The sequence below is a fragment of the Uranotaenia lowii genome, unplaced genomic scaffold, assembly GCF_029784155.1.
Source record: "Uranotaenia lowii strain MFRU-FL unplaced genomic scaffold, ASM2978415v1 HiC_scaffold_120, whole genome shotgun sequence".
NCBI lineage: Eukaryota > Metazoa > Arthropoda > Insecta > Diptera > Culicidae > Uranotaenia > Uranotaenia lowii.
Window position 1 is genome coordinate 34,198 of NW_026597189.1, and position 23,671 is coordinate 57,868.

The 23,671-nt window shown below is 37.5% G+C and overlaps 5 protein-coding genes and 1 long non-coding RNA gene across 7 annotated transcripts; 3 read left to right on the top strand and 3 right to left on the bottom strand.

Annotated features, from left to right (window-relative positions):
* The first annotated feature begins 391 nt into the window (after positions 1-391).
* On the top strand, positions 392-6,742 carry LOC129759206 (GPI mannosyltransferase 3-like). Of its 2 annotated transcripts, none has more exons than XM_055756614.1 (4): positions 392-434; positions 973-1,123; positions 4,852-5,706; positions 5,768-6,742. In XM_055756614.1, the coding sequence occupies exons 1-4, from the start codon at positions 407-409 to the stop codon at positions 6,339-6,341; spliced, it is 1,608 nt and encodes a 535-aa protein (XP_055612589.1). In that variant the 5' UTR covers positions 392-406; the 3' UTR covers positions 6,342-6,742. The 2 variants fall into 2 exon arrangements, with proteins under 2 accessions (XP_055612589.1, XP_055612590.1); XM_055756615.1 differs by lacking the exon at positions 392-434 and adding an exon at positions 665-907.
* LOC129759211 (uncharacterized) lies at positions 3,237-3,975 on the top strand. The gene is made up of 3 exons (XR_008740138.1): positions 3,237-3,500; positions 3,577-3,693; positions 3,759-3,975. It is a non-coding gene; the product is annotated as an uncharacterized LOC129759211 (long non-coding RNA).
* On the bottom strand, positions 4,786-8,143 carry LOC129759208 (sialic acid synthase-like). The gene is made up of 2 exons (XM_055756616.1): positions 8,012-8,143; positions 4,786-7,957 (listed from the first exon to the last, which is right to left on the bottom strand). The coding sequence occupies exons 1-2, from the start codon at positions 8,126-8,128 to the stop codon at positions 6,938-6,940; spliced, it is 1,137 nt and encodes a 378-aa protein (XP_055612591.1). The 5' UTR covers positions 8,129-8,143; the 3' UTR covers positions 4,786-6,937.
* A 411-nt stretch (positions 8,144-8,554) lies between these two features.
* LOC129759210 (dynein light chain Tctex-type protein 2B-like) lies at positions 8,555-9,217 on the bottom strand. The gene is made up of 2 exons (XM_055756619.1): positions 8,872-9,217; positions 8,555-8,811 (listed from the first exon to the last, which is right to left on the bottom strand). The coding sequence occupies exons 1-2, from the start codon at positions 9,053-9,055 to the stop codon at positions 8,555-8,557; spliced, it is 441 nt and encodes a 146-aa protein (XP_055612594.1). The 5' UTR covers positions 9,056-9,217.
* A 743-nt stretch (positions 9,218-9,960) lies between these two features.
* LOC129759205 (integrator complex subunit 10-like) lies at positions 9,961-12,182 on the top strand. Its single transcript, XM_055756613.1, has 3 exons — positions 9,961-10,304; positions 10,370-10,631; positions 10,702-12,182. The coding sequence occupies exons 1-3, from the start codon at positions 10,114-10,116 to the stop codon at positions 12,130-12,132; spliced, it is 1,884 nt and encodes a 627-aa protein (XP_055612588.1). The 5' UTR covers positions 9,961-10,113; the 3' UTR covers positions 12,133-12,182.
* An 880-nt stretch (positions 12,183-13,062) lies between these two features.
* LOC129759209 (protein Mpv17-like) lies at positions 13,063-14,595 on the bottom strand. Its single transcript, XM_055756617.1, has 2 exons — positions 14,204-14,595; positions 13,063-14,129 (listed from the first exon to the last, which is right to left on the bottom strand). The coding sequence occupies exons 1-2, from the start codon at positions 14,387-14,389 to the stop codon at positions 13,719-13,721; spliced, it is 597 nt and encodes a 198-aa protein (XP_055612592.1). The 5' UTR covers positions 14,390-14,595; the 3' UTR covers positions 13,063-13,718.
* Positions 14,596-23,671: the final 9,076 nt, after the last annotated feature.

Here is a 23,671-nt window from a genome sequence, read left to right on the forward strand (position 1 = left end):
TATGCTGGTTGCTTCACCAACACTTTTCAGTTTTGGGACAATCAACCTCAAAAACGACCATGTGCGTCGACCGGCTGCCCGTTTTTTGTACCGAAAGTTTTTGAGGTTAATTGTCCCGTCTCATCTGTACACGCTCAGCAAGTGTGCGTAAGAAATGTCAAAAACAACTCTATGGCCCGCTTTACAAATTAAATTGTCGTCAAAAAATAGTAGGGGAAAAAGTGGGGAACATAGATGAAGATTTCTCTAATGGGATTCTGGATTTGTGATTTTTTTCTTGTTGTGATGTTCAGCGAATTACATCATCGGACATCAACCGTTTGCAAAGAAATAACGTGAATAAAAGGCTACGTCATCACTGTTCATTTTAAGTTTTTTCGGTTTTTTCTCAGGCGAGGGAATTTGAATGGAGCCCAACCACATAAAACGAAACTGTAAATATAATTTTTTTTCATACTCGGGATGAATAAGCCACTGAAGCTTAAAATCCCTTGAGAAAAAAAAAATTATACGTGATGATCCAATATGTTTACATATTTAAAATATATTACTTATAGAACTTTAAAAATTTAAATAAATTTTGAAAGCACGTATTATGTGAATAATGCCTTTATTTTCGTTTAGTTAACCTCTTTCTCCGCTGTTCGTAATGAACTCACGCTATGATGAATACATGGGAAAAAATAACGAGTCTCTTTAGAAAAAAATAAACTAGTGTGAGTGACTCGGGATCTCGTTAGGTTTTTGATGCTTCCTTTTCTGTGCGGGGGCCGCGGTTCGGTATCTTCAGGATTTATGGAATATTCGTGATTTTACAGTGTTTTGGTCCGAAAAAATAAGTGCTTTCCTTTAGCTTGGCAACTGTTAACACGATGTGCTAATTGTTTTCAAACGATTCATTTATTAAGTAAGCCAACGTAGCTTGCAAAAATTAGGAAAGCACGCTAGCGGCTAGTGGATTTTTTTTTTCAGTGAACTCTACATCTCACGAGGAAATGATTCCGAATAAAGTGCTATCGTTCTTCATTGCGTTGCGGTTAGCTTCCGTTTACCTGGTTAGAACTTGGTACGTTCCGGACGAATATTGGCAAAGCCTGGAAGTTGCCCATCGGATCGCTTTTGGGTAGGTTATCTTTTGTAATCATAACGAAAGAGGGCAGCGGGTGAAGCGTTGGAATTTGAAGTTATGCTGAACTACGTGCGGTTTGTGTCTCTACTAAACATATGCATGTACTCAGAGAAAAGCGAATATTAATAAGCAAAATAATTTAACTTAATAATCAATTTAAATGTATACATTCCCATAAATAAATAAAGTTGATATTTTAATTTTTGTTTATGGGTTTATGAGCGCCTGGCTGACCCGGAAAGGAAAAACAGAACGGTGGACAGAAGAGGAAAATTTTGAATGAGAGTAGTTTAGCTTAGAAAAGGATAGCGGCAACAGAGCCCGAGGGTTCTGAAGCACCAGATTAGGGGAAGCGTTAAGATAGTGCTCGACGGACTACACAGCAAGAAAAATTCGTGTAAATTTAGATCGAAAACGATGCACGAAAACGGAACATCGTTTTCGATGTAAAATTCTATCACGGTTTATTTTTTTCCAGGATGTAATTTTTGAGGCGTGTAAATTTGGATTGAAACCAATGCACGAGATCGGATCACTAAGGCCGTCGTGTAAAAATACACAGGGATGTAAATTTTTAAATTTATTATCGTAAATATTGATATTTTGGCTAAATATTCAGGTTTTTGCTTTTGTCTTTGAATGAATGCGCCCACATGTATTATTTTTAATTCACATTTATTTACAAAACTGAAAATTAAAACACCATCACGGAAAGCGTCAAGCTGGAATTGTTGTTACATCCGATGATTCCCAGCACGCGGATGTTTTTACAGTTCAGCGTCATCAGTATCCTCGAATGGTTCCGGAACATCATGATCTTTCGGTCAGCACTTGGACACTTTAATTGATCTGACAAAAGTTTGTCCGGATAATAACTGTCCGGATAAATATCAGCCTTTGCGAAAATATCTGACCTTGCTGTAATGGAGAAAAAAATAGTCAGTTTCAACCGCATTCTTCATTTCACGTATACTTACGACTTTAAAAGACTCTAGAAGTGCTGCTGTAGGTAGCTACGCCTTTGATCGACTCGTTTCCGAATAATTTTTCGACTTGTTTACTTTGTGCGCAAACTAACGAAATATAAAAAGGCAGAAGTTAAATATTTGCATTCAATTTTAAATCAAACAGATCTAACTTTACACGGTTTGTGACATAAATTTCATTGACCGGTTGATTTTTACACGACGCAATGTAAAATTACATCAAAACGGTTTATTTCTATCTTATTTTTGAAAAAAGTCTAATATTACATCAAAAGGAGTTTAAAATTACATCTTTTTGCAATTACACTCAAGAAAAAATAGATCACTCGTTTTTTAGATTCCGTGTACTTTTAGAAATTTTTTGCTGTGTAGGACGGTTGGTGGGCCCCATATGAACTTCGAGTTAACCCAACCTTCAATTCAACCGAGCAATAGTAGTATGGTATCAAATATGATATCATATGCTAACGCCTCGATATAATTGTCAGAAGGGTTCACTATCTTACCGTAGTTGAATTTTCCCTACCTGTCATCTACCTTACTCGTTTCCATAAATTTGGATTCTTCCTAGTTTGATTTAGAAATAATCATAGATTTGCTAAGTAAAAAATATATTCAAGTGATTGATTCTACGCGACTACATGGTTATTCGATAACTCAATTGGGATATCATAAAAACAGAATCTAGAAAAGGTGTCTCTTAAACTTATCAACAATGAACTATAAGCTTAAATAGCAATAGATTTATTAATATCATCAACTTATCAACGGAACAGGAAAATAACAGTGCTGTTCTTTAAAACCTTATCACTAATTGTGGTCAACTTCTCAAACAAACTTTAATACTCAATCTACACGATAGAGGTTCAATTCAAATAAACCGTGTGCCTGTTTTTAAATGCCCGAAAACAATGATCTGAACTATCTACTCATACTTGCTTATCGAAATCATATTTTCTATTTTAAACTTCGATTTATGAATTTCAATCCTAACCGAAAAATGTATAAATCTACCAAAAGTAAATAAATAAATAAAAACAAATGTCGAAAGTGTATTACAAACTGAAATATCATATTTGTCAAAACAGCTTTACCGTCCAATGAGCCCCTACACACAAAATTTTCGAGCCTCCACTTAGCAAAAATACTGCGTTACTTTCGATTAGCAATAAGGGTTGTTTTACTAACGCGATAGCAAAATGCTTATTTTGCTTGAATTTAGTAAAAAAGTCAACTAGCTAGCCGCTTTGTTCGGATAGCAGCCGCCGGCTACGAGAGAAAGAAAAATAAATCAACGTGAATCAGTACGATTGGCGGAACCTGTGGAGGCGGGGCTGATAAGTCAGTGACGAAATGGTAGCCAGACTAACACCGGAAGCGTACAGGTAAAGAACCGGTCATGACACGAACAGATTGAATTGAAGATCGATTTTTGAAGCAGGAAATTCTGTTTTTTTCTAGGAACTTACCAATGAATGAACTGTAATGCGGTTACGGAATCGGGTTCACTGCTAGTGGTGCCAAGGTGTGATGGCCAAGTGGCCGACGGAAGGTGGATAAAACATCGGAAGCGAATAGGTAGGATTCGATTCGACCATGAGAAAATCCGGCTTTTAATATGCGAAATTATTTGTTTTCGCCAGGTTGTTCCTGCCGGCCATCATTGCAGGATGATCGACAAAAAGGAACCATTTTCACCCGGGTGAAAGACCAATTCTAAAGATCAAGTGGACAAATTAGTTAGTTAGTTAAGTGACTTGCATTTTTTTTAAATAAATGAAGTGAAATAATCTGTGTTGACTTTTTCATATTCCCTCCAGAATTTCCATAGAAAAAATAAAAAAAAATCAATATTCCTAATCCCCCGCGATCTTTTCCGCCGGTTTTTGCTAAAATTTCGGTAAAACATTCCGGCGGCTAACTTTTTCTCTCTTTTGCTAAAATTGTAGTAGAAAAAAATTGCTAAATCGTTTGCTAAATTTCTAGCTGGTCAAATTTGAGCAAAATTTTGCTAAATTCCGGCCTCGAAAGTTTTGTGTGTAGTTCTTGTAAAATGCTTGATTTAAGAATAAGCCAACGAAATTCATAAACCGCAAATGCACACTTTCTAGAGCATTGGGGAGGCGAATACCATTACCTATACCTAACCTAGCAATACTTGAAACATCCTAATTCTATGAAACTAAACTAGCTAACTACCTTACCAAACAGATTATGCCCTATTGAAAAGTATCACTTTATGTCGGTAAAATGTGATATTTTCACTACAAAATTTTCCCATTGTTCAACGGAAGGGAGGGCAAGTGTTTCAACTCCCATTCATCTTATCAGCATGGATCATGAAAAATTGGGACACCATTGAGCCTACCGCTAATTTGATTTAAATAAAGGTGTCCAGCACGCCTTCTAATTTGAGTCATATTATGATCCATGCTTGACAAGATGTGTGCAACGACCCTCTCAGGACAATGATAGTAAACCATCATTATCACAAGCATGCACACCGCCGCCGTGACCCATGGGAACCCAGGGTACGGAAATAAAGTTGATATTTTAATTTAAAATTAAACTATTTATTATTTCACTATCTCTTAAGAAAGAATCGAATAAATTACAATACCAGAGATATGCACGTTCTTATGAGATCTTGAATAACAATAGATTTATCATATCCAATACGTTGAAGATGACCCCATATTCTATTCTTATCTTGTTTTTTTTTCTTTTCCTTTTCAGATATGGTCATTTAACCTGGGAATGGACGCAAGGCATCCGCAGTTATCTTTATCCTTCGTTGATTGCTGGCTTATACAAGTTGCTTGCCTTAGTTCAGTATGATCAAGTGGAACTGCTTGTATTGCTACCACGCATATTGCAAGCCCTGATTTCTGCATACTCTGACTACCGATTTTATCAATGGTCCAACAAAAGCAAATGGTCTATTTTTGTTCTGGCATCATCATGGTTCTGGTTCTATACAGCATCGAGAACGTTGGCCAACACTTTGGAAACTTCATTGACTGTTATAGCGCTGAGTCAATTTCCTTGGGAATCTTCCGAATGCACAAAATTTTTATGGCCAGTTATGCTTTCAATTTTCATCAGACCAACGTCAGTCATTCCTTGGATTCCTCTATGTTTTTATCATTTAAAAAAATCAGCCCACCCAGTATGGGAATTGTTATTGAAGCGCTATTTGCCAATAGGAATTGCCATCGGCATCCTTTCAATAGCTGTCGATACTTTCCATCACGGTAGTCTTCTTACTTCACCGTATGAATTCCTGCGCTACAATGTTTTCAAGGGAATCGGAAGTTTCTACGGCGAACATCCGTGGTACTGGTATTTCAATGTTGGGCTACCAACGATTCTTGGTATTGGAACACTGCCATTTTTGCTGTCTACCGTTGAAACTCTGCGAAACCGTAATGTGTTCAAAGAGAAGTTTATTTTATTAACCGCCATTCTTTTCACTGTCATCGTATATTCTGCCCTGCCGCATAAAGAATTTAGATTTTTGCTTCAAATTCTTCCAATTTGTTTGTACTTATCAGCCGATTATCTGTCACGATGGAGTAGAAAAGCATCGGGGTAAGATGAATAATATACCTCAGACAAATGAGCTTTCAAATACATTTCATCATATTTCCAGGAAACTCGTTTGGCTAGCAGCTATTGTTCTTTTGACACTGAATGTCATACCAGCAGGATACCTGAGCCATACTCATCAACGCGGTACAATCGACGTTATGTCATCGCTGCAAACAATAGCAAAGGAATATCGTGACGAGTACAATCAACCGGCAAAATTAATTTTCCTCATGCCATGCCATTCAACGCCGTTTCACAGCCACGTGCATCAGAATATCACAATGCGCTTCCTACACTGTGAGCCTAATCTTACCAATGATGAAAATTATCTAGACGAAGCTGCAACTTTCTACAAAGATCCAATGGGTTGGATTCGTAAAAACCTCCCGGTTCATCCAAGAAGTGCCTTACCGTCCCACGTTATTGCTTTCGACAGTCTTGAACCGAAAATTAAGGATTTTCTCTCCATATACGAGAAAAAGGAAACGTTCTTCCACTCAGACTACACTACCGATAGAATTGGTAGCAACGTAGTGATCTACGAACGTTTTGATCCCAGCCGTGTGACCACAACTCAAGAACCAACTCCTCAGGATAACGAAGAAATCCAACCGAATGACGAAGGCGAACCTTGAAGCTAATTATCGCTTCCGTGTGTTTCTTCTTTGCTTTTTCTTTAGTAAGTAATGATCCTCCGCAGGAAACTGTTTTAAGTTTTAATAAAGCAGGTTAGTTTGGTGTTTTCTTTTACAACTCGGTAGCAATAACTAACAGTGACGAAAAGGTTTGCAATTGAAATCAATATATAAATGTTTATTTTTTACATTATAGATTAAAAACTAAGCTTACATCTCCGTTCTTAAAAAATTCATTAAACCGTACCCTAGTGACTGCCAACCGATCAGGATGAATTGTAGTGTTTGTTTTTTTTTCTGGCTATTCAAAAATAGTAATTATTACTAAGGTTGTGGAGTAAATCCTGATTTTCAATGACAACGTTTACCATTTTTTCGAATAAAGTGTTCATATTTGAAAATCTGCGAATTATATTTTCCGAAATCCCATATTTTTTGGTTGTATCGTATCACTTTTTGGAAACATGACTTTTTGAAATTAATATTTTCGTTATATTCAATGATAATAAAATTTTATTATTTTTCGATTTGTTAATCCTATTACAAACATGTGAGTGTTTTCGCATAAGAACGTTGAGATTCTACGGAACCAAAGTCTATTTTACAAAATCTTCCTCCAATACGGGTTCGTCAGCGTAACAACATCGAGCTGCGGTTTGTCCAATCATCTGGTCATGTTTTGTAGGCGATAGTCCACGTGGTTCACTTACTTTAACAGTTAAGTCACCAATCTTAATCACCTGTCCGACCTCAATATATTTAGCAAAAACTAGGGATTTGCCCAATTTTGCATGACATGGAATTTCGGACGGTAATAGTTTACGGTCTTGCTGAGTGAGCGGTTTCAGACATTCGATGAGATCGTTTTGGCAAAATTCGCCAGGTTGCAGAATACTCTTTAATCCTCTTTCAACGTCTGCCACGCTGGTAACTATCGGCAGGTTTTCGGCAATGCGAATGTATTGAATTAGTTTTTGAAATTTTTCTGGATTCAAAGAGCATTTGTGATCTGTTCCTTTCCAACTGTTATCTAAGGTAAAATGTCTTTCGACAATGCGTGCTCCAAGGAGAACACTGGCTACGGAAGTTTGCAATCCGAGTTCGTGACCGGAATATCCTATTACAAAATCTTGGAATTCGTTTCTGTAGATTTGAATGAGATTCAACAAGGCCTCGCCGGGTGGTGTTGGATAAGACGAAACGCAATGCAGTATGGCTGCAGACTTTTTGTAGAAAATAGAATGAATCAATTTAACTTGAGCCCAGCTTTGCATTCCTGTCGATATTATGACGGGTGTATCCAATGCTGCTACCGCTTTGAGGAATTGTACGTTGTCAGCATCCCCGGACCCAATTTTGATGAATGGTAGGTTCAGCTGGGTAAGTTGTTTCAATGATACCGGATCCATTGCAGAAGCACTAAACAGAATTCCGATTTCAGCACAAAATTTTAGTAATTCCTCATAATCATCAACTGAAAATTCAAGAAATGATTTATGCTCTCCATATGTTGATCCCCATGAATTGGCATTTTCGTATGGTCGTTCTAAGGCTTGTCGAGTGAATTTTTCTGTTAAACAGGACTTTTGAAACTTAACACAGTCCGCACCGATTTCCTACAAGCGTTCATGAGAGTTACTTCAAAGTTATTTCATCATGTTGGTAATTACCTTTGCTTTCAAAATCATTTGTTTAGCAATTTGTAACGATCCTTGATGATTCTGGCCAATTTCGGCCACCACGAAAACAGGATATTCATCCCCTATTATTCTGTTAGCAATTCTCATTATTATTTGATCAATTTGAAGTCGAACCTTGCTGTAAAAGAAGCAGCGAGCAGCGAATCGCGTTCTTGTGCCAACTAATTGGCTGAATGATTTCTAACACACATACCTACTACCGACTAAATTGGTAGAAGTATAAATACCATAAATACAGCCTTCTGTACATTTTTGCTCATATATCAATTTGAACAAGGCTGTGCATAGAGGTTAACAGATAACAGTATTTGGATGAACTCAAACAATGACAATGTCTCAGCCGTTTCCTAGCGAGACAAGCAAATAGTATAATAAGAAAAATACGATGACAAACGGTGATGATCATAATTAAAGAAGTCTTATATTCGAGAATGAAACTTCTCCTAAGTCTAAAATGTTAATTTTCCATAACAATAGTCGTTGAGTAAAATCACGTTGGGACCCGACATCATATTAATAAAGATACAGCCCAAATACTGTGACAATGCAGAAGATAGTGGCACTTTTGAACTCTGCAGAGGTTTGGTTATCACATTCAGCATCCCAGCGACATCGTGCGATGTACTTACAGCCAGCTCCCAGTTGCTGTCCTAGAACCACCTGCACCACATGTTTGTATCGTTTCATTTCCAGGTCTTTCACTTTCAGGCTTATCTCATCGGCTAACGTTTTGGTCCAGCGTGCAGCATCGACCGCTGTGTATTTTTTACCTGTAAAAAAGTAGTCTATGTTTTCGATCTAAATTAAAAAAAAAAATCCCGACTACTCACCGCTCAAGGTATCATTGAGTACGGTATTAATTATCTGCTTGATTCGTTCCGACTTAAACGTTTGATCCAACGTAGGTCGCATCTGGTATGTGCTAGGCGCTGCCGATTCATTTTCCGCAGCCACAATCGGATCTGGATCCGGACAGGGTCGGTCTACTTGAAGTAATTGCTCCTGCTGCATCATTTTTAAACTTTCTGTATTCTAAATTTTATCTTTAAATAATAGTCTGCTGAACATGCAAGAAATCTTTTTCTAGCGCTTTCTGTTTGTTTTTCACGGTAACCAGGACAATTTGAACAGATTTTTAAAAGGTCTTAAGTGTTTGTTTTTTTTTCCTTTTTTCTCATCAGGGATTTTAAACCAAGTTCGTTTATTCATCCCGAAGTGTTTCATGTGTTTTTCGTAGATATTTCAATCCATTTTGTATTTCTCCTTGATATTATCTTTTTCGTATCTTTATCTTTGGGTTTTTAAATGCTCGGAATTAAAGTTGGTGTAGAAGATTCGATTTTTTGAGTAAGCCAACTTTTTCTCTTCGTCCGGGGGCAAGGATTTGGCGGAGTGATGTTGAGAGGGAACATGAGGATCTGTGGGTGTGGTATAAGGAACAGTTGGTGAGGATATGCTTGATCGTGATCTGCACGTTGCGTGATGGGCATGTGGGTGGATCATCTCCCGTACGAATAAAAGGGAACGTTACGAATTTGGAAATCCAGCTTTATTGTTACCACGATCCGGAAGTAACAATTTTACACCAGAATCCCATTCGGTTGAAAAATAACCATATTCGAACTTCTCCCCTAGAATAGCCATTTATGCCTTCCCGCATACTAAAAAACCGTATTTTCAACAGTCGCTACGATACTTCTACGGTTTCAGAAATAGTGATTGTATCTGTAAACGTAGCTGTTCTTCTAAACTTTACTTCGCCAACGATAACAAACGAAATTCTCATTCAAAGAATTCTCATGGAAAACTCATAAAATGGCATTTCCTGGGAAAAGGTCAAAAATTGTTATTTTTGAATCATAAATGGTTTAAAAATTTCTAGCGTGTAAATCCTCATTTTTTTTGTAAATTTAACCAAAAGTTCGTTAAACTTTATTTGAAGTGTATTTAATGGACGGAAATTTGTTGACTTGTTTACGGTGCTCCGGTATTTTTCTATACTTCCATGTAACAGCTCGCTAATTTAAATAACAGCAAAGGTGTCGAGAATTATTGAAATTCGAGCGCAAGTGATGGAGGTACTATCGAGCGAAAAATATTTGATCGCGAGGGCTAAAAAGACCGCCGACCCATACACAGCCAAGGCATGGATCATTGCAGCAAAAACCTTGTTTCCAAACGACTTTGGGGTTCAATTCGAGGCTTATGAAATAGAGAAGAATGGCAAAAACTTTGAAGAGGCTGCCAAGTGTCTCAGTTATATGTGAGGAAGAATAACAGATTTGAATGAGAATATTCAATATTGTTAAAACCCTTTTCTCCTTACAGTATCATGACGTTCCAGAACGCGCATCAAACACCGGCAAGTTTGTTGAACGAAATCTCGCTAATGACTGCGGCTCTGCGAGTTCCTGAGGGAACCACAACGCCAGAGCAAGAGTTTTATGTCAAAATGTTCCAGTACATATCCTACGAAGTGCAGCATAAAATATTGCTGCTTACAGCGGCCCATTCCAATAACAATCTGGATCACTGTCGCCTAATTTTACTTCTGCTTAAACGGTTTCCTCAAGCTATCTCTACTCATGCGGTGAGTATACTTCTGCATCATAAATCGCTTGTTTTTTCAAATACATAAGGATTTTTTCCCTAACTTTTAGCCAAGGCTCCTAGAAACATTAGTTCAAAATATCGCCATTCCCAGCTTTAAAGAAATGCTTGTTCAGGAAGCTATTCCTCTGGTATTCAACAGGACACCAGAGTTGTCGAATAAATTGGTCCATCAAATCATGGCCGTTTGCTTCGAATACTATTTGAATCAGATGCTGAGTGAAACAGAAGACAAAGTTCGATTAACTGCGGAGAATTGGCGAAAAATATTCGAGTTACTCGATTTTTGTGGTAAAATTTTGAAATGGGAAGTTTTTATGCCTTACAAAAAAAGTTGGAGTAAAGATATCTACTGGCAAAAGATTATCCATATCGTACAAGCTGCTCCACCTAGACCATCTGAAAACAAACAAATACTGTTTTGTGCAACTATTATATTTGTTTTATCACTGCAAGAATATATTCAGTTTTCACATCTCAAGCAGAAAGACAACGACATCGAAGTTATTCTGATGGAAGGTTTAAAGGAGATCAAGTTGGACATTAAACGACATCAACATGAGAACGTAATAGAAATTCCACAGGTGATCGTTAACGGTCTTGTGAATCCAGATGCTCCAAACTGTCTTGTGACTGCTTACAATTGTTGGCAATTGCTCCATTCAAATGAAATTTTGAAAGCCGATTTCACTCAGCTAATTTTTTGCATTCCTGCCTTATCCGTGTGGATACAAAAGTTTCTGATTGATCTCTCTGTGTATGTTGGACATCATGACGAAACCCATAACTTACTACAATCACAAAATGCACGGAACATGACTCAGTTAGAGAAAAATGTGCGCCTTTTTGGTCTGGCATTGATTCAAGGCAACATCAACGTTCACTTTTTCGAGTTGATGAACAGTATTTTACAAAATCTACCTACTACTAATGGGTCATACCTTCAGACTGTGGGCCATTCTCTAGCACCTCGTGTTTTATTGTTAATGCCGTTAACAAAACGCTCGATCCTTCATTATATTGTTCAAACGCTTATCATTCTGCTCAAGGCTAAACTAGGAGATCCCGAATGCACCAATTCCCTTATGGGCAATATGCTGGTTCTGTGTCAGCTAAACTGGCCACACGAGTCAACGATGGTGGAGATTATTTTTGAAATAATCAAATCCCGAAGACAATTTACTTATCTCCTATTTACAAACTACATAATCAACGTGGATATCATTGAAGAATTCATGTACATATGGCAAAACTGTCCTGATGTAAAATTAGAAATTGCATTACCACAGACCACCAGTAATTTGGCTGCCGCTGGTTCCAGGCGAATAGGGACACGAGGCGCGGATAAGGGTGTGAAGGAAGACTTCAAGCAAATCATAAGACAACAGATAACACGATGTAACGAGGACCTAGATGAACTTATTGTGCAGTTTTTGCAACAGCAGCATCTAACTATTCTACAAAACATATTTGAGAAATGATTCCGGTATTTCGGTTAAATTTTAAATAAATCCAACATTTTTACCTTTCATTATTTCCTAGTTTGTTTGAAATCTTCGAACTTTCCTTTTAACGAATGAATCGTAAAACGATAGTCTTTGGCGTAAAAATATTTTTCTTGTTTTTTATTGTTCACTTCATTTTGTTATCGTTAGTTAAAATACAGTAAAATCCCGCGGAATGTGGGGAAGTAGTGAGTAGGATAAGCGAAAATTTAAAATATGTATACGAGAAAAACTTAATCTTTTTTTCGGTATGGGTTAACTTAACCCTTTAATGTAGTCTTGTTTTAAAACAACACTAGCTGAAATCCAATTATATCGGAAACTCGTGAATAATTTTGATTTATATATTTTTTTCCAAAAAAGAAAAAAATTCGTAGTTTTATCACGATATTCAAATGTATGTGTGAGATACTTAGGAAATATGCATAAAAATTCCGAAAATCCATACATTTTTTTAAAAGATTTTTTTTTGGAAAATTGCTGATATTTCTTGATAACTCTAATATATTTTTTTAATCTGAATCAATAACAAACACCTTCCTGCATCAAATGCACAAAGTTTTGAAGTACCAGCAAAATCCTACTGAAATAAATCAACGATTTCAAAAATTATTTTTCCACTTGTGTTATTTTTTATGTTCTTATACTGTATTTGTTTTCTCCACTCGTGGAGTGTTCCACCGTACCCGATAAAAACAAACACAAATCGTCGCCAGTGTATTGCTACCTCGCTCACTCACACGCTCTCTCGCAACACTGACAAAATTTTCGGGGCAACACCGCCCGATGGCAGTGCAACACCAGGTCAAAACCAGTGCAACACCGTCCGAATAAACAAACAGTTTGACAGCATCTAGTGGTGCACCAGTGCAACACTAGTGCAACACTCGGCATAAACAAATCCAGTATTATATTTCTTATCGTTGAGTCGTCGCGACTATAACGGCCTAGTGAGGTGAACATATTCGGCACAAAAAACTAAAGTAAAGGCCTTTTAAAAACAAGTTGTATAAATAAATAAAACTTGGTGTTATTCGAATTTAAATGATATTGTATCACTGATTCGATCCTGCAAAACTCAACGTCTGGACAACTGGTAAAAATTGGTTTTTTATATTAAAACTCGCCAAAAAAGTCGATAAAATCCAAGAGTAATACTCATTTAAATAAAGTCATGTATTAAGGGGTTAAAAACATTCCTAGGGGGTAAACACTTAAGAATGTCATAACAGTTTTTGTTTTCGCTTTACTTAAATCAAGTGAGGCAATCAGACTTTCTTTACATTTTACATTTTGAAGCGACAAAACTGTCTCAATATGGCAACTGTATTTTATTCCTTAACTTTTCGCATGCACTATGGTTTACAATCTTTTGAAATATTGTGTTAAACTATTACTTAAAACAAACATGTCAATGCCATGTTACTCTGGTTGAAGCTTGTTCATGTTAATGTTACCCCGCGCGTGCTACTCTTTAAGTTGTATCACATTTTCTAACGCGTGAAAGTCAACAAACCTAAATATGTATATGCATCGTCTACACACAATTACCTAGACGATTTTCACAAGGGCGACTCATCCGAAACATCTTCAATATTCTTAACGGTGATCGGCTTATTGTTCGATTCGGTGCAATTAGTTTTCCACGAGAGATAAGTATTCCAAAATACTGCGACAAACTGAACCACCAGAACCTGATAATTTAAAGGTACCAGGTAAAAGTTTGTCAGCTGTACCCAGGGCCAGATATAGTAGTTTGTCAGCAGAATGTCTTTATATTCATTCCTTAATTTACTTTCAATTTCAGTTTTGTTGTTCCCTTGCAGAAACCCAATGGTACCGATAAGCGTGCCAAGGAATATTGGAGCAAACACTAACTGATCGAGAGCTACCTTTTTGAAGGTAGCAACTGTTTTGCTGCTTCCTGTTACGTGCTTATCCAACACTCCGTACCATTTACGTAGCCCCGGGCCCTGTGGAAAATATGAGCCAATGTTAATACCTAGTTATACGTAATCGCATTTGATGTCACATTTGGCAGACTTACCCCAATGCAGAAACCGATGCCGAAAAATCGAAACGCTCGCATTCCTTCAATATCGGTAAGTTTTCGCCTTTCAACCAGCGTTTGCGCTATCACATCGCCTGATCCCATGAGGATTCCCGATTGAACTGATTGCACCAACACCGGATATTTGACGAGAGCTTTTTTGTACAATGTTGATAAGGACATACTTTTTTTTTGGTTTATTGCTAGACGAAATCACAACAAAATTTACCAAAAAACAAAATTTATATTATAAGCCTTAGTTGGCCCGAAAATACTTATGAGATCTTATTTCTGATCAAAGAGTCACAATCAATAGTTGCGACTGCAGCAAAAACCGAATGTAATTTGTTTTTGTTTTTTTTTTTGTTTTTCTGGGATTTTAACACTCTCGTGTTATTCATCCCCTCTCCTCCGTGTCAAGTGAAGTACTGGTTGCCAGTTATATTTGTGATATCAATTTGCTTCAAAGAAATCCAAAATGTTCTTTTCTTCGTCCGGACAGTTTGATAGAACCTGACGCAGGTTGATTCCAATGTTGCTTTCTATTGTCGCTGAATCCCCAAACCGGAGTTATTGTCGTTACAGGGAAAAACTGTAAAATCAGTTGAGCGACAATGGATTTTTCTCGGAGTAGGTAAGTTAAACCTAACGTCGGAAGTAGTGCGCTGGATGGCGGGTCACCGTACGATTCCAGCGCACTACTTCCGACGTTAGGTTTAACTTACCTACTCTGAGAAAAATCCATTGTCGCTCAACTGATTTTACAGCGCTGGACTGGCGACACAATATCGTCAATGAGCGCTGGCGACATTTACTAGCGACACTCACTGGCGACAAGTTATTATCAGGACGTGTACAACTTCGGGTGTGTTCTTATACCAAAGATTTTTTATTTCAAAGGAAAGTGCTGCAAAAACAAAGGATTTTTTCCTATGGTTTTGATATAAATAAAAAATCCTTTGGTTCAAATGCTTTTTTCTCTGTTTCAGAGATTTTTTCTTTTGAAAATCTTAGATTGAAAATATTAATGCTTTGATACAAAAACCAGTTTCATTTGATTTAAAGTTATTATATTTGCTCAAAGGTAATTTAGATATAGATTTAAAAGCATTTATTCATTGAACCATTTTCCATTTATTCCAATTGGAAGATTTTTACCCTGTTGTTTCGAAGTTCCTATTAGTAGTTTGAATAATAAAAAGATACAATTTTAGTTCTTAAATTCATTTTTATTCACAAACACATAAAACACTGGTTCACTTTAACCGAGTAGGGTCCTTGTTATCGTTGACAAAGTTTCGCATTCTCCATGGGCCGGTCAATAAACTTCCGAAAGCCACTCCAGCTGCTGGCTGGTCCGACTGGTGATTGCCGTTGAAGATTGGGCCGAAAAAATACGACCGCGGGATTTGGGGAGGTGTTACTTTGCGCATCTTTCTCCATGTTCGAGAGACTTGGAAATCTATCCGTCGGCCGTGGTCCTGTAACTATACAAGCGTTTTAGAAAATCTTGAATTCACTTAAATATTCAGTATTTATTAACTTACACTTACCATTTTGCATCCTGAATCCTCCTTATTTATTGTTTATTGTTTATTGTTTATTGAAAATAATATCATCTGACATAGGTGTCTTAATGATCTACTTAATACTATTTGTACATAACATTATAGGCATTCTTAGTTTCGTAATTGTACGCTTAAATCAGATTCAATCCGACGTCTAAAAATTGAAACGGATACATTAAAGTCAAAGTGTGTAAAATGACGTAAAAAGCATGTTATTGCGGAACGTAGAGGGTCGTTGCTGCCATAGCGTGTACTTCTTGATTCCAGAGAGAGCCAATTTCGATTGCGAAGAGTTCGTTCTGGTGCATAGATGTTACATCGGGAAAGCAGCCATGCGCAATCGATTTCGTTCCGTAAAATCTTTGCCACGAATAGAGATTGGCCGATGGAATGACGATTCGATAACGTCTGGAGACCAAGCAGGGCATAAGGTGGCAGGTTTAAAGGATTCTCCCAGGGTAGCTCACGAAGAGCATAACGCACAAATCGTCGTTGAATGGCCTCAAAACGCGTAATCCAAGCAGCTTCGAAAGGCCACCATACCAGGTTCGCCGATTCCAGTATAGATCGAACCAGGCAGCAATACAGAGCTCGCAAGCAGATCGGATCGGTGAATTCTTTACTCAAACGTATGATGAATCCCAGCATGCGGTTTGCCTTTTCAAGTACCACAGAGTAATGACGTTTAAAAGTCATACGAATGTCCAATAAGACGCCAAGATCCTTTATTTCCTCCACACGATGCAACTGCTCACCCAGTATATTGTAATTATACAAGAACGGATGTTTCCTGCGCCCAAAAGTTATAATACAGCACTTCGAAACGCTCAAAACCAATAAATTACAGGCACACCAGCTCACTACTATATCCAGGAAGCGTTGTAACGCGTAACAATCAGCTAGACTGTTTATAACTAAATATATTTTTAGATCGTCTGCATACTGGAGAACGCCACATCCCATGAGTAGCAAATTTATATCATTACAGAACAGCGTAAACAGTAATGGACCCAGATTGCTGCCTTGTGGTACGCCAGAGTTTGGAATGAAATCAAAAGATTCAGCAGAACCAATTTTAACAGCTAATCGGCGATTCGTTAGGTAACTTTTTATCCATGCACACAGTCTTTCGGAAAATCCTAAGCGTTGCAATTTTTTCAGGAGGATTTCATGATTCACTGAATCGAATGCAGCTGATATATCTGTGTAAATAGCATCGATTTGTTTGCCGCCATCCATTTTCGATATACAGAAGGATGTGAAAACTGTTAGATTTGAAGTTACCGATCGTTTAGGGAAAAATCCATGCTGATTCTCAGAGATCCAGTTCCGACAAGCTGAGAACATAACATCGTTGACGATCCTCTCCAATACCTTTGAGCATGCAGCTAGCGATGTGACACCTCTGTAATTAAGAACATCTTGTTTGTCGCCTTTTTTGTGGACTGGACTCATATGCGATTTTTTCCAGATGGAAGGGAATTTCTGTTGTACCAGGGACTGATTAAAGATGTGGGTAAGAGGTTTTATCAGTGAATTGCGACATTTTTTCAATACGCACGCTGGTATTCCATCTTGTCCGAATGAAGTGGAATACTTCAAATTAATGATAGCCTCTGAGACCATTTCCTCACTAATAGCAAAAACGTCCAGATCCAGAACATCAATGGGTAATCGCGTGACGGCAGCGTTTAGCTGATCGGCAGTTGGCGATTCGACTGAAAAGATACTGGAGAAGTGCGTTGCAAAAAGGTTGCATTTTTCAGCAGGTGACGTAGCAAATCTACTATTTAATTGGAGTATCGCAGGAAGACCGGATTCTTTCCGTTTGGAGTTCACAAATTTCCAGAACTGTTTTGGATTACGCCGAAGTTTACTCTGAGTGCGATTTACATAAAGGCGATAGCAAAGTCGATTGTATATCCTATATCGTTTTGTAGCATCATTTAGTTTGATTTTTGTAAATGGGCACCTGGAATTACAAAACTTCCGCAGCAATTTCGAACGTGTCTGTTTCAAACGCTTCAGGTGAGCATTAGTCCAAGGAGGTCGAAGAGGAGGCCGCACCAGGGGTACGGATTGGTCAAAAACATCATCCAAAATTGCGCAAAAAGTACTAACAGCCATATCAACATCAGTACAGCTATGGAAATTAGACCAATCATATTCAGAGAGAACACGGTTGATTGTATCGAAATCCGCACGACTAAAGTCACGAGCAGATGTATCGAAAACCTCTACAAACTCAATGGGATTCGGGAACGAAATTTCAAATTGTAAAGGAGGATGATACATGTCTATTGGGACGACGACATCGCTGGCCTCGATTATGGAGCTGATAATAATAGATTCATCCAAAAAAACCAAATCCAACGTTCGATTTTGGAAGTTACGTATCCCGTTTCGTTGATTCATTCCATTCAATGTTGTTCCGTCCAAGAGTTGAGCACTAGCAGTGTTCAATAATGAGGAAGAATCCAACACCATGCTGTTACTTGGTCCAGGAATCCACAACAATTGCGGCTGATTGAAGTCACCAAGAAAAATAATACTACTTGAAGGGTGTTGTATTCTAGCTTCTGATAACGCATCAACATGTAACTCGATAATTGAGCTATCCTGACTTTTTTCCGGTGGTATATATGCTGATCCAATCAAGAATGAGTTACTTCCATTGGACACCTTCACCCACAAGTTTTCTATGCTATCGTCGTTAAATGTAACGATTGATGAACTAAGCTTGCTTGAAACCGCTATGAGGACCCCGCCACCTCGACTACGACGGCTATTGGCACTATTTCTGTCGCAGCGAAAAACATTAAACTCAGAACCGAATAGTTGACTAGAAGGTATTGAAGAATCAAGCCAGGTTTCGGTGAATGTGTAGATTTCGTAGCATAGTTCAGATGCGGCAATAAAGCATTCAGAAATTTTAGATTTCAAACCACGCACGTTCTGGTAATACAGGCGCAGAATGTTCATGGATGGCTCAAAAATGTGTTGCGACGTTTTCTGATGAAAGACAGGAGGGCTTCTGCAAGACGAGGACGGGTCACTGAACGCAGCGAAAGATATAAATGGGTACTTGCCTGATTGCACAGGCTGGAGAGCCCCGTTGCCTTCTTCGAACACAGGGCCGGGACGACTGTTGTCGCTGGCTGGAATCTGCGCGACTGTGACGAAGGGCTCGGGGGCCTCCTCCTTATTTATATTATAGCGCCAGCACTAAATTTTACTTCGGAAGTCCGGACTTCCGATCCCGAACTTACTTCCGAACTTTTGACAGTTGTGTTTAAAAAATAACAGTGTACTATATGCAAGGTTGCCACACATAAATGTGTATCCACCAGAGTATCTCTAAATACATAAAGCGGGTCACAGACTACACAACATTGGTACAAATGCGATGAAATTTTGTTGCTGAGAACACGATTTGCATCGTGTATGGCACTGCTTGTATCATCGCCCAAACGGTTTGAGTAAAATCGGTCGGGATCGAAATATTTTGTACAAGCCACCCTCTGCCGGGGTTGAAATGTTTTTTTGTTGTTGTTGCTGTTACTGTTTTCGTCAGCAATCGTTTATGTTCGCGTGAAATATACTCTTACGGGCAAGAAAGAGATACACAAACGATTCAAATGAATTTGTGGCAACGTTGATTTTATGTGAATTTGGCGCACGCTTAAATAAAATGACTCAAAATGTTTTGGTCGGAAGTCAGCCATGATGCCAGTTCACCAAAGACGTTTATAAAATTTTTATCTAAACGCACAATAGCTTACTCCGATTCACTGGTTTGATTTTCAAAACGAGCGGCCGAACTTTATTCGATTTTTCGGTTTTCTGTTCTTCTTGCAAGTCAATGCAAAATATCTTCTAAGTTTGAAGTTTTTGTTTCAAAAAATTATTCTTTTCAGTTTAAAACATTTTTCTTCGGTTGAAAGAAAATTTACTTTGTTTCTAAGAAAATATGCAATTGAACAAATTTCTTTTGAATCAAAGAATTTGTTTGAAATCGAAGTCCAAAGTTATTCAATTCAAAAAATATTTTCTTTCTTTCAAAAATTATTCTTTTCAATAAAAACTATAATTCATTGATTCAAAGAAAACAGGAGCTGGATTCAAAAAAATGAATGTTTTGAATCAAAGTCAGATTTAATTCGTTCCAAAATTCAAGTTTACTCTGCGTGAATACACGGAATCGTCCATCTTGTGACAGGCAATCGTAATCATAGGCATGGTAGGCGAACAATTCGCTGTCAAAAAGCGCTCCGTCTCCACCCCCCACCAATGAAAAACTTTTGGTACTCCTTGCCTACTGTTGCTCAATATGCAACCACCCGTAGCTGTATAGCACGCAGAGAAAACTTGGATTTTGAAACAAAACAAAACTGACTTTGATTCAAAAAATTCATTTTTTGGATTCAATCTCCTGTTTACTTTGAATCGATGAATTATGGTTTTGTTTCAAATGAATAATTTTTGAAAGAAAGAATTAATTTTTTGAATCGAAAAATTTTGGACTTTGGTTTTAAACAAATTCTTTGATTCAAAAGACATTTGTTCAATTGCAAATTTATTTGGAAACAAAGTAAATTTTCTTTCAACCAAAGAAAAATGTATTCAATGCAATGGAATAATTTCTTAAAATAAAAACTTCAAACTTAGAAGGTTTTTTGCATTGAGCAAGAAGAATTTAAAACGAAAAATCGGTTCAAGTTTGGCTGGTCGTGTTAAAATGTGGATCAGAATTAGCTTGGTTAGCAGGATTCCGGATAAAGTATGGTAAGTAATTGAATGTTAATTAAAGAATAAATATTGAAGAATTTCAATAAGTGCTTGCAATTTTACAGGACCACGGCCGATGAATGGCTTTCCAAGTCCATGGATGCCTCATCCGAGGTGACACCGCTCCAATCCAACGATCAGGTCCACGAAAATTGAAACCAGATGATTCGATTAAAGTAAACCAGTTTGTGACCTAGTGTTTAATTTATTTGTGAAAGAAAATAAATTTTATTTTTAAAATCGTTTCTTTTTATTATTTGAAATTCCTAATAGGAATTTTAAAACAACAGAAAATATTTCTTCCAATTGGAATAAATAGAAAATGGTCCAATGAATTAATGCTTTTAAATCTAAATTAAATTACCTTGTGGCAAAACAAAGCAACATTAAATCAAAAGAAACTGTTTTTTGTATCAAAGTACTAGTATTTTGAATCAAAGATTTTTCAAAAGATAAATTCTTTGAAACAAACGAAAATTCATTTGACACAAAGGAATTTTTATTTATCCCAAGATCAAAGGAAAAAATCCTTTGTTTTTGCGGCACTTTCCTTTGAAATAAAAAATCTTTTCGCTGCGTGAGGCACGCTGGTTATTACTTTACAAAAGCGTTGCCAGTAATGATATTTCACAACGTCGCTAGTTGGCAAGGTTACCGATCACCAGCGCGAAAACTTCGGATTTCAACTTCAATGACAATATACGGGCTTGAAGGTATATCGGGCAAGGTTCTTAGATACACTAGGTTCTCCGACTTTCACAGTAAGTAGGCGAGGAGTGAGCGGGGCTCTCAATGAGTTTGTTTATTTTTTGCTCAGCTTTTCTGTGGTTTGTTGGTAAACAAACTTCATGAGTTCCGCATAGTTGCATAGCCTACATAGCCAAAATGGCTGAATCGGGAATTCGTTATTCGGGAACACCTCCTGAATATATACCCACCTTGATATCGGGCAAGATAGTATCCGCCAAGGTGGGTATATATTCAGGAGGTGTTCCCGAATAACGAATTCCCGATTCAGCCATTTTGGCTATGTAGGCTATGCAACTATACGGAACTCATGAAGTTTGTTTACCAACAAACCACAGAAAAGCTGAGCAAAAAATAAACAAACTCATTGAGAGCCCCGCTCACTTCTCGCCTACTTACTGTAAAAGTCGGGGAACCTAGTGTATCTAAGAACCTTGGTATCCGCTATTTCGAAGCTGCGCTGCTGCCAGTGTTCCGAAAATCACTCAATTCTCATGAGAGAGACCGAAACTTTTTCAACAGCGAAAGCAAAACCTAAATTGTCGGTTGGTTTATCTCCCAGCGGGGCAAAGATTGTGTTCGACAGCGCTGCTCCGAGAATCAAAGAAATAAAATTTGAAAGAGAGACGTTCCTTCTCCAGTTGGAATTCTCAACTGATTGAGGAGCTACCTGATTTTCAGTTTCTTTTTTCACTCGATAACTTTTCTTGCTCACTCACTCACTCACTCATTCATTTACTGATCGATGATCGACTGCTGTCTGCCTGATACATCTTGCTTTGTTGTTGCTGTTGTTGGGGAGGACCAACATAGCCATTCAAACACGCACGCAGTGTATCTGCCGCTATGGTAGAAAGTACGCAGGCCGTATGAACCGATGTAAGGCCGCATTGATTGAATTTGAGTGAGTGAGTGAGTGGATTTTCGAATTGGATCTTGTATCAGTAAGTGCCTCAATCACTTCTGATACACCAGGTAGTGCGCTTGAGAGATCGACTTTGATGCGAATCCGCTTTCGCTTTTGAATCTTGTTTACATTGACTTCGCATTGTCGTTCTGCCGACGCTATAGGGAACTACAGGCAGCAGCATTCAGCTTTGAATTTTTCCAACTAGAAACTTATCCTGAGCGTTTCTTCCGAGTGATTTTCGGAACTCTGGCTGCTGCCATCTGGGGTAGTACGATGAAGCGTGAGCAACATTCTGGGTGAACGATAAATTATAGACGACTTTACATTGATTCGAGTTAAGTTTTCATAAATCTAAATGATTATGAAAAAAAAACACTCCTTTGAAAAATTTAAGTTTGTTTTCAATTAAATTAGAATAAATTAGCCTGGTAGAAGAGTCAATTCTATCTGATAGCTCCATTTTAAAATAGTCAGTTGGTCAGAAAAAATTAACATGTACAGTCCCCCCACAATCATTAGTCACTTAACGTATCCCTCCACCACAAAATGTTCGTTTATTCGGGTGTTAGTAGACCAAATATCAAGCATTGCATGAATTTCAGTCATTAAATGCTTCCTCTTTGAGTTCAAATATGTTTTTCATTGAAATCTTGTTTAAAAATAACATAATTTACCGAAACAGTCAACGTTTTTCAAAACCACAATTATGGGTCAATATTGAAGACCGTAACAATTATAAGTCAAATTGCTTACAATTATTAGTCACATAGAAGTCCATGGCAACACCCGAAAATCAACATGGAAATCATCATGTTTCTGGCAAACATTCAGGGGCATTCTTTGATAGTATAAATTCCAGGGGCATTTGGGTAGAGCTATAGCAACCAAGAAATGTTTTGCTTTGCTAGCAAAAAAGTGACCCATGATTGTGTGAAATTTGGTAGATGCTGTAACAGTTATGGGTCAATTTTATTTTGCAAATATTATTTAAATTTCGCATTTTATTAGCTCTGTTTTATTTGTAAAATGTTAACTCGACCTTTGTGCTTATATGAGACCTATTTATTTTGTTGGAAATTTTGAAATACCCGCATAAGGGGCTTAACGGTTCAAGATGTCAACCTTATACCATTGGAAATTTGTGCGATAGTTCAACAGGTAATAGTTAAAGTATGACAAAAACTATTCAAACAGCGATTTTCTGTTATCAAGCGCACACATAATATTTTTAATGCATTTTGATGACACTATCGATAAATTAAAAAAATATAATATGAAATAATTTCATTCAGTTCAGCAGCAATCAGCTGTTCAAATGCTCGGTGACTAATGGTTGTGTGTGACCCATGATTGTGGGGGGACTGTAAATCAATCTTTTCGTTCATTTTTTAAAATTTTAATTTTTTCAAATTATCTGTATTGGTGTATCATATCTTTATATTAAACTTTATG